An 11,208-nucleotide genomic window follows, 5' to 3' on the forward strand; every position below is an offset into this window, starting at 1 on the left:
CCTCACAAGCATGCTTAAGTGTCCAAAGGATTATGAGGAGCCGCCAGAGAGTCTAACTAGCTTGGGGCTTCAGGTTGGTCAAAGCAAGGTGGGGAAGGGGAAATTGATGGGCTCGAGACTATAGCATCGACGCTTTTGAGTGCAAGAAAGAGGCGACATTTTTGAGTAGGGGCCAGAGTTAGCAAAGGTAGAACAAGGAACGAGTGATAGCATGGAAGATAAGGTGGCTAGGAAAGCATATGGGGCAGAAAATAGCAGGGACTACTAGGCCTAAAGGAGCTAGTTTAGAGACATTTTTTGTAAATCTAATCATTTTCAATATTTTTGGGGAGGATCTTGCAAATATGATAATCTTTATATTTAGACATTGCACCAAACTCCTCATGAAAAGGCAACTCAGATGATACCAAAATCGTTTTTTTAAAAAGATCTTTCTCAATGCTCCATTTGGGAAAGCTGTCTTTTAATGTCTTTTGAAGCATTAGAGACACTGAAGGCCAAGCAATGGTACACTTTTCAGTAAATCACAACATGAAACATAAAGCGAAATTCCAAGAATATTCCAATTTTTTGTCACTAAATTGGCGGTGTATTTGTCTTTAACTTGGGGGTCAAAACTTCTCGTCTTTAAATTGGCTCCTTTACCCTAAGGTCATAGCCAGAGATGCTGGTGGCCTCATGTTGTGCAGGCAATAAGGGAATATAATATTTCAATGTAATGATTTTTAATAGAGTTAGTAGTAGAGTATGTGCCTTTGAACAAAAGAAAAATTTCAAACACTAGTGAACGGATCAATGCAAACTGATTAATCATCCATCATCGCATATGCAAGTGGTTTTAATTTGTGCGTGCACACCCAAAGCTAGAGTCAATCCACTAGTGTAGGTACTATTCCCCAAACCCCAGTTTAAAAAGTGGGGGGGTGGGGTGTCTCTTTCAACCCAGTTCTTCACTTTGGGCTTCTCGTATTCTATTTGTGAAGAAAAAAGATGGTACTATGCGCATGTGTATAGATTATCGAGGCTTGAAATCAGTTCATAGGTATATGCTACCAAGGGTAGATGAATTGTTTAAGCAATTACGTTGAGCACGCTATCTTACAAAAAGACCTACATTTAGGGTATCATCAAGTATGCATACAACTTGTAGATATACCAAAATTTCCTTTCAAACATGGTTCAATTTTTGGTTATGCCCTTTGGCTTGATCAATGCCCCAACTACTTTTATGACACTTATGGATAGTGTTTTAAAACCATACTTGGGTAAGTTTGGTATCTTCCTTTTTTATGACATTCTTGTAATGCTACCAAGTAGGAGCATTTAAAACATCTTCGGCAAGTGTTTGACTTACTACATCAAGCCTCGTGCACACATACCTAGTATGCATATACACCTAGACACCCACATATAAAGAAAAGTGTCAAGACAAGGGTAGGACACAGGTCCTAAGTAGGGCTAGCTAGGCATGCTAAGTTAAGGGGCGTCCTAAAGATAGACCAAAAGTCCTATAGGAGGAGGTAGTTGGGTGGAGAAGAGCATGCAGAGTTCCCTTTGTCCTTTCAGTTGTGTCAAAGCATGTTCAGTTTTCTCAGGAGGAGGGTCATGGAGGAGCATTTTTTTCATGTGCATGTGCATGGACGATTGAAGATATGGCATGAAGCTTCTCTAGCGAGGACGGAAGCCAAGGTTGGGACCTACACCAAAAGTAACAAAGGTGGTGCCGAAGCAATTTGCCCTGCTAGGGAGTTTTTCATTTCTGTAGTACCATCATGTGAGGCCTATGATGCAAGTGCATGTGCATGGACAATCGAAGTTGTGGCATGAAGCTTCCCAAGTGAGGAAGGGAGCCAGAGTTAGACCTACACCAACCCTAGGGGATTCACTAGTAGTACTAGGAAGACGTCACCTGCGTGCACCAAAACTGCCATTTTACCCCCTATATATGGGACCCTCCTTTGTAAAATCTACCTTTTTGGCCTTATAAACCCCCCTATTATACACTCACGTGACATCATACGATAAACCTTAGTGAAGACCCCGGGACACCAACGTGACGGAGGTGGTGCCCAAGCAGGTTGCCCTACTGGGGGGGGGAAGTTTTTGTTTCTAGTGCCATTAGCAGAGGGCAGCCTTGTCTTACCGATCTACTGAAAGGGAATGTTTTCGACAGTCCATTGTTAATAGCCACTCTAGCTTGGGCATTTCCAAGCAGTGTTTGCACATACCTCACAATCCTGGGGCCAAATCCCATCATAACTAGATAATCAAGAAATGAAGGACCATTCTAGCCTATCATAGGCTTTGTCAAATTCAACCTTGAGGAAGGCATAGCCTTGTGCAGATTCTTCAGCATATTCTATTCCCTCCAACGTTGCTATAACTGCGTCTAATAGTCTGCATCCTTTGATGAATCCTTTTTTCTCGAAGCACAGCCATTCGGCAAGGGTCGAGGCAATTCTGAGAGCTATGGCCTTGGCAAAGATTTTGTAGGCAGCATTTAGCATTGTCAGTGGTCTCCAGTTGCATAGAATTTCCTTTTAACCTTTTTTATGAAGTAACTTGATGATACCCATGTTGTGTTGAATCGGTAGAGCTCCATGTTTTACAGATTGTTTCCATACAATGAGGAGGATTGGTGCAATGACATCTCTAAAGGTTTGGTAGAACTCAGCAGGGAGGCCGTCCAAGCCCGGGGTTTTTTTGGCTTAAGAGCATCTATGCCACTCTTTTAACTTCTCCTAGCGAAAGCTCTGAGTCAGTTGGGCACTAAGATGAGGAGGGATCATTCTTTTCCTGCAGTTCCTAATAATACTTATAGCTAGTATGATCGATTCATCTCACAAGTGGAGGGTTGAACAGTTGGGCGAAGTGTTCTCTAGCCACTTCAAGATTCTCCTCCTCAAAGGTGGCTGTTGCTCTAGCCCCTATCAACATTGGGACCAGTTCTTTCTTATGTTTCTTCCTGAGGCTTCTAAACATTGATGGTTTGTCCACCTTCCCTGCCCACCATTCCCGAAAGAAAACTTCGGTGTGATGAAGAGTGACTTCTTCTTCAATCTTAAGTAGGTGCCTATGAGGGTGGCTATTTTGTTCTGACTGTCGTTCCCTCGTTGTTGCAAGCTTCAAGTTCTATAAGCTACCTTTGGCTCCTCTCCTATTTGCCACCTCAATCCATTCCCTGAACTGGTTGGTAAAAAGAGAAATTGCAGTAAGAAAGCCTCAGAGGTATCAAGTTGCCTAATGGGAATCAGCAATGTCTCTCTCAATTTGCTGACGACACGAATGGGCTTATGCAAAACGATGATAGCTCTCTGAAAGCCTTTTGGGAATGTCTCAATACCTTCTGTACAGCCTCGGGTTCCAGAATCAACCACTCCAAAACAGGGATTAGAGCCTCTAGGTCCCCTTTGCCTAGGTGGGCGGAAGAGCATGGCTGCACAATCATTCAGGATGGAACCATATGTAGATTACTAGGGATCCCTTTTGGATTCAGGATAACAATGGCGCAAAGGTGGCAGTGGGTAATGGACAGATTTCACACCAAACTAAACAAATGGTTGGGCTTTCACGCCAACTTGGCTGGTAGGACAGCTGTTATCAAGCACTATATCTCCTGTTATATTCTCTTCTTTCTCTCATGTTGGAGGCCACTTGACGTGCAACTAAAAGATATAACCAGAATATGCAGGAACTTTCTATGGTCGGGGGACCCCCATAAAAAAGGCCTAGCTAAAGTTAGCTAGGAAATTTGCTGCCTCCCGAAAGATCAAGGGGGACTAGGCCTCACTAATTTAAAGCTATGGGCGGACAAGTTAGCTGTAAAACTCATCCTCAGAGGTTTGGAACAACCAGATGAAGAGCGGGCCTTGCTACTATTTTGGGAAATTCATAAATTTCATTTCTGAGGGAATAAGGGAACCATAAAACTACCCTGGATCACTGTGTTCTTTGGACCCTTTGAAGTCGTACCAAAGGGATCAGACCTGCTTAAATCACTGTGGAATGCCTGGAACAGATACAAAAATTGACTTAGAACTAACTGGGAGTCGAAATATAGCAGGCAGCTTAGGGCTTCTGAGTCAATGTGGTGGTCTCTCCCTCCCATCCCCCAGCTATGAACCTGAGACAGTTAAGGACAACCAAAAGACTGCACAATAAGGGAATTATCACTTGGAGAGATGTATGGAACACAACAGAGCACAAGTGTCGAATAATGAGACTGAACTTCTCGGGAGGTACCAACTCCAACCATGGGAACTAACCCTTATCCATTCAAGAATTGCCATGTTTCCAGAAGAGAAGGAGTGGATGCTCTTGGAGCAGCCTAACCCGTCACCTAAGGCACTGTACTTGACAGGAGGGGGTGCTCTCTCCAACCCTCCTAACCGCCCACCAACTCTGAAAGAACCTATTCATGTCACTCTCAACAGAAAGTGGTGCATGTCTCTTGACAGAAGGCAGTGGAAGTTCAAGTTTAAAACACTTTGGCATCAGGATACCCTGGTCAAACACAGGGTATCCTGATGTACTGCTATGGCTTATCATGCACAAAGAAATGTGGACGGGCTACAGAATGAGGCTTGCAGGCATGGGAGATGGGCGCTGCAAGAGATGCAACTATAACAAAGAAGACATTCCACACCTTTTTATCAACTGTCCAGCTAACAGAGAGATTTTGGCCCCTATTGTTAGTGGATTAGGGTTCACCCCTAATTGGAAACAACTCCTGTTAGGAGACTCTGTCGTGCACTTCTTAGTAGTATGGAATAGGATCAGAGGAGAAATTTTTTGGATCATTTGGAAAGAACACAATAGTTGTTTTTTTAACGAGGCTTACCAGACTAAAAGTCTGAGAGTATTGTTCTCCCACTTTTCTGTGCAGGTAAATCACTTGAAACTGGAGCAATGCAGAATATACCAAGCAAATTACAAGGTCCTTATGGACTGCATGGGATACTACAACAATGTAAATATTAACAAACAACAGGAGGTGCTGCTCGATGGATCCTACTCCCACCTGCAGAAAATGATTGATGAATGTAATGTTGAGGGAGAGAAAGTGTAGAGACAGCTCTACAATGGGATCAGGCTTATCAACCATCTGCAAGAAGTAATCAACGCCTTTCTCAGGGGGAGCAGCTTGGGTGGTAGCCCGTGGAAGTATGCAGTCAGAAAAGTGTAGGAAACTCCCATAGCTTTTTTGTAACAATCTCGAAATGTACTTCGGTATACAAAGTAATTAAGAGAAATCTTTAGTGTGACACGCTAAGCTTTGTAATTTTGTTCTCTACTTAATACAATTCTCGCGCCCTTTATGGTAATTTTTTTTAAAAAAAGTTTGAGATGTTATCAAACATTAAGTTTTAGATGATATCTTTGATGAGATGGTATCAAACATGGATGCATTGGGCCTTTCGTAGAAGATTATCTCTCTCTCTCTCTCTCTCTCTCTCTCTCTCACACACACACACACACACACACACAAAGGGGAAAAGACGAACACCCATTCACACCTTTTTGTCTATGAAGTCAGCCCAGAAGAAGGCGAGGGCCTTGTGGAGGGGGTGGGGAGGGAGGAGGGGAGGCCCAGGGAATGCCTCATCCACGTATTGGGCAACGATGAGCGACTCACACACGGGCAGACCACGGTGGAGGAGCACGGGCACCTTGCGATGAACCGGGTTCGAGAGCAGCAGAAGGGGGCTCTTGTTGGTCAAGTCCTGCTCCAAGCGCTCATAAACCACGCCTTTGGCACGCAGGGCCAGCTCGATGCGCATGGCATAGGGGCTCACCCACGTGACCAGCGCCTGCACATCGGCCTCTCCCTTGCCCCCTTCTTCTTCCATTTTCTTCTTCTTCTGCTCCAGCTCCTTTGTTCTTGATCTTAATGCCACCGCTACCACACCGCCAACAATGCTTGCACCCACCAGCAGGGCCACCCTGTGCCTGCCTCTCATCCCCTCTCCTCCTCTTCATCTCATTGTCTCCCACCTTGCAACACCCTTGTCTTCGCGGACCTTCTCTTGCCCTCCTTCCTCGAGCCATTCACCAATTCTACGCTTTTGTCTTTGGCCTACATAATGAGTTCTCTAAGGCCCATATCACACACTGACGGGCAGCCAACCGGCTGCCCCTAGATATGGGACTGCTTGTTGTGACTTGGACACTCCAAGCAATCGGCTAGTGTCATATGGGATGACTGATGGACCGGGTTGTTGTGGGACTTGGAATTTTTTGTTTAGTATAGGTGTGAGCCGTCATGTCTCCTCAATCTCGAAAAAATAAAAAGTCTTTCAAAATGTATAAGTGAAGGGTGAGTTTAGAAAATGAAAAGATAGATGAAGGTGGAAAGTCAAAAGACTTTTTGTGTCCAGTATAGATGTGAGTCAGTATGTCTCTAAGATTTTGGAAAAATACAAAACCTTTCAAAACATCTAAAATGTAAAACTGAAGGGCGAAACTATAGGTGATGGCCATCATTATGGTTGTTCAGATCGCTAGAAATAGGACACTCGAAGAAGAAAAAAGTGACACGCACATTTAAGCAATTGCAAGGCAAGAGTTGTGCGAGCATGGCGACAACAAGGATGAGATAGTACATGAGGGGCAAGAAGTGGAGGTGCAACACACACACACACAAGATCTCTCTCTCTCTCTCTCTCTCTCTCTCTCTCTCTCTCTCAAGCATGCTTAAGTGTGCAAAGGATTATGAGGAGCCGCCACAGAGTCTAACTAGCTTGGGCTTTAGGTTGGTCAAAGCAAGGTGGGGAAGGGGAAATTGATGGGCTCGAGACTATAGTATCGACGCTTTTGAGTGCAAGCAAGAGGCGACATTTTATAGTAGGGGCCAGAGTTAGCAAAGGTAGAACAAGAAACAAGTGATAGCATCGAAGATAAGGTGGCTAGAGAAGCATATGGGTCAGAAAATAGCACGGACTACTAGGATAGTGGAGCTAGTTTAGAGACATTTTGTGTAAATCTAATCATTTTCAATATTTTTGGGGAGGATCTTGCAAATCTAATAATCTTTATATTTAGACATTGCACCAAACTCCTCATGAAAAGGAAAATCAGATGATACCAAGATCAATATTTTTTTAGATTTTTCTCAATGCTCCATTTGGGAAAACTGTCTTTTGATGTCTTTTGAAGCATTAGAGACACTGAAGGCCGAGTAATGGTACACTTTTCAGTAAATCACAACATGAAACATAAAGATAAATTCCAAGGATATTCCAATTTTTTGTCACGAAATTGGGGGTGTATATGTCTTTAACTTGGGGGTCAAAACTTCTCGTCTTTAAATTGGCTCCTTTACTAAGGTCATAGCCAGAGATGGTGGTGGCCTCATGTGCAGGCAATAAGGGAATATAATATTTCAATGTAATGATTTTTAATAGAGTTAGTAGTAGAGTATGTGCCTTTGAACAAAAGAAAATTTTCAAACACTAGTGAACGGAACAATCAATGCAAACTGATTAATCATCCATCATCGCATATGCAAGTGGTTTTAATTTGTGCGTGCACACCCAAAGCTAGAGTCAATCCACTAGTGTAGGGACTATTCCCCAAACCCAGTTTAAAAAGTGGGCGGGTTGGGGGGGGGGCGGGGGGGGGGTGTCTCTTTCAACCCAGTTCTTCACTTTGGGCTTCTCCTATTCTATTTGTGAAGAAAAAAGATGGTACTATGTGCATGTGTATAGATTATCGAGGCTTGAACTCAGTTAATAGGTATATGCTACCAAGGGTAGATGAATTGTTTGAGCAATTAAGTTGAGCACACTATCTTACAAAAATAAACCTACATTTAGGGTATGATCAAGTATGCATACAACTTGTAGATATACCAAAATTTCCTTTCAAACATGGTTCAATTTTTGGTTATGCCCTTTGGCTTGACCAATGCCCCAACTGCTTTTATTATGACACTTATGGATAGTGTTTTAAAACCATACTTGGGTAAGTTTGGTATCTTCCTTTTATATTCTTGCAATGCTACCAAGTAGGAGCATTTAAAACATCTTCGGCAAGTGTTTGACTTACTACACCAAGCCTCGTGCACACACACCTAGTATGCATATACACATAGTATGCATATACACCTACACACCCATGCCTTTACACACATATAAAGAAAAGTGTCAAGACAAGGGTATGAGTCAAGACAAGGGTAGGACACAGGTCCTAAGTAGGGCTAGCTAGGCATGCTAAGTTAAGGGGCCTCCTAAAGATAGATCAAAAGGCCTATAGGAGGAGGTAGTTGGGTGGAGAAGAGCATGCAGAGTTCCCTTTGTCCTTTCAGTTGTGTCAAAGCATGTTCATTTTTCTCGGGAGGAGGGTCATGGAGGAGCATTTTTTTCATGTGCATGTGCATGGACGATTGTAGCTATGGCATGAAGCTTCTCTAGTGAGGAAGGAAGCCAAGGTTGGGACCTACACCAAAAGTAACAAAGGTTTTGCCAAAGCAAGTTGCCCTGCTAGGGAGTTTTTCATTTCTGGAGTGCCATCATATGAGGCCTATGATGCAAGTGCATGTGCATGGACAATCGAAGTTGTGGCATGAAGCTTCCCAAGTGAGGAAGGGAGCCAGAGTTAGACCTACACCAACGTGACAGAGGTGGTGCCCAAGCAGGTTGCCCTACTGAGGAGGGGGGGGGGGGGGGTTTGTTTCTAAAGTGCCATCACCTGAGGCGTATGAAAGCCGTTTCAAGTGTTTCTTGTGCTCGTTGCCTACTGAGGGGGGGAAGTTTTTGTTTCTAAAGTGCCATCACCTGAGGCGTATGAAAGTCTTTGCGAGTGTTTCTTGTGCTCTCAGGAGAAAAATTTTCCATAGCTTCTCTCTCAAGTTCACAAATGGAGCCCACCCTTTGGATTTTGTGGCCCAATTTCTTGATAGCAGCCACTCCCACTCGGCTTAGCAACATCCTTGGAGTTGATTCACTGATTAAACAAGTCCATGATCATTCGACCGAACAAGCATCACATAAACATTGTCAATTTGTTTTCTACCAAACAAGCATTAGGTAAACATTTTTTTCTAGTCTAAGTTCCTATGCATGGGGAAGTCTCACCGGAATTGAGTCCTTGAAGACTCCCACATTGGGCCAAAAGAAAAACGATCGACAAGGAGTTCAAGTCTCTTGGTTCTTGATTTTCTTCCCATTCTATTTTTGAAATTTATTTTTCAACATACAAAGACTACAAGTTTTTAGAAAACCAAATATCAAGGTAAGCCGTCAGAGCCACTACACAATACTTCCGGCTTTGTCATGGATTTATAAACCCTCACAAGCCAGGCAAAGTGCTCCAAGGTTTTGGCAAGAAAAATTTTAAATTTACTTTTGCAAAGGCCTCTATCGAGCCACCAAATCCAAGGGAGTTTTTGTTGTTTGGATTCAACGGCTTGCTCAAGGAGCATACTTTCATATGTTTTTCTCAATCATGACATCAAATGACAATATTCCATCTGAAAATAAATTTTATTTTGAACACCTCCATCATCAAGATCAAATGCAGCTATGCCATGTGTGCACAAATGATAACAATGCTTAATAGAATGATCATGGTTTAGTTTATATGCACAATTTCAACACAATTTTACAATGAGTTGAGAAGACTGAGAATAATTTGGTAGCCAAAAGTATAAACTTAATACTGATCACGAAGCTAACAGAGGAACACCATCATTAGAATCTCCCTGTTGAAAGGTCAACCTTTCAACAACGCTTCCACAAAGATTCCATAAAGATCCCTCAAAGATTCTCTAAAGATTCCAAATAAAGATGCTGATGAAGTGATGAAGACGAAGATGGATACTGTAATGTGAAGATACAAGCTCATGGACATCATCAAATATCCCGTTATTATCATTTTGAGCCACTACGGTCACTTTTGTAATGTTTACGGGAACTTCATATTTTAAGTCAGCAATTGTATTGAGGCCACATATGCTTGTTGGATGAGCAAAGCTAGCTCACGGTGTTGTAATTAAGCTCTATAGAAGCCTAGGGACAAATAAGGTCATTTTGGTCGGACATTAGGTTTTCTAAGGCTTAGTATATAAGCCAAAACTTAAAGCTTTGTAAGGAGACTTCTAATAAATCTAATCTTCTGTGTCGTTGGGAGACTGCAAGAGAGTGAGAGTGTGTGTGTGTGTGTGCTACAGGAGCTACGGTGGTCGGAATTGCAAACGGAGAGCAGCAGTGTGTTGCCCACGAGGAGAGCTACACGTTGATGCTTACATCATGCGCATTCGTCTGTGTTTTGGCATATTCACCCGCGAGCTACTTTTGGAGTTTCGGTGAGTAACTGTTGTCCGTTTTTGCATTTCAGCATATCCACGCGATCAAAGCAAGTCGAGATACACATTAGGCACTTTAGTTTTTAGAAACGTCGACCTGCAAAAATCGGCCAGATATCGTGGGCGTTTTCTGCACGGAGGGTATTGAGTAGGTTTTTTTGGTCACTGACCTTAGGGAGAGTGGCCTATTGGTGTTGATAGGATATCCCTCAAGTTTCATAACGTTTCGAGAACGTCTAATGGGCTTTTGGCTTGCGGTAGCATCATAGGAGACTCTCACATTCACAGAACCGATGGCATGCAGATTTGATATCTCTGTAGGAAGTAGTCATTAGTCGGTTGAGTAGAGGTTGACACCCTTTTCTTGCTTCCACGCGCTTGCGGGTCGAGCTTCGTCCTCAGTTGACATTATATGTTAGGTGAGTTCTCGCTATGCTGACGTTCGTCACGGCGTATCCGTCCAACATTGGCGCCGCTGACGGGGACGAGGGCCCTAAGTAGGTGACCGAGACTAGTCCTCGAGGATAGAGGTCCCTCTGGCTTGCCAGAGTAGATTCATTCTTTTAGAGATGATCGGAGAGTGGTGGACTCTTTTGGTCTTAGAGGGAGTCTAGGGAGCGTGTGTCTGGCCTAGATCCTTCGTCTTAGGTAGTATTAGGTAGTAGTAGGTTGTGGTGTAGAGAGGAGTTGGAGTGGTAGATGTGGTGGTAGGTTGACTTGAGAGTCCGTGTGAGGCCAGGAAGCAACCAAGACATCAAAATCACCATCTCACATTGATGAGTAGGAGTAGGGTAAGTAGGATATCTTGATTGCTGATCTAGAGTACTTTATGCATGTCTTATTTGTTGTTAGGCTCATCAGAGAAGTGGGAAACGCTAAGTAGGAAAGACGGTAAATTGTGTTTG

At 43.3% G+C, this 11,208-nt stretch overlaps 1 protein-coding gene across 1 annotated transcript; it reads right to left on the reverse strand.

Annotated features, from left to right (window-relative positions):
• Positions 1-5,510: 5,510 nt before the first annotated feature.
• LOC147448880 (putative glutathione S-transferase) lies at positions 5,511-5,960 on the reverse strand. The gene has a single exon (XM_086521475.1). It carries the CDS (start codon positions 5,958-5,960, stop codon positions 5,511-5,513), a length of 450 nt encoding a protein of 149 aa, XP_086377601.1.
• Between the last annotated feature and the right edge of the window lie 5,248 nt (positions 5,961-11,208).

This window comes from Adiantum capillus-veneris, chromosome 10 (assembly GCF_014529385.1).
Source record: "Adiantum capillus-veneris isolate H3 chromosome 10, ASM1452938v2, whole genome shotgun sequence".
Taxonomy (NCBI): domain Eukaryota; kingdom Viridiplantae; phylum Streptophyta; class Polypodiopsida; order Polypodiales; family Pteridaceae; genus Adiantum; species Adiantum capillus-veneris.

What these genes read in the sequence shown, in the direction of transcription:
- LOC147448880 (XM_086521475.1), bottom strand. Translation starts at nt 5,960, where the DNA reads ATGAGAGGCAGGCACAGGGTGGCCCTGCTGGTGGGTGCAAGCATTGTT.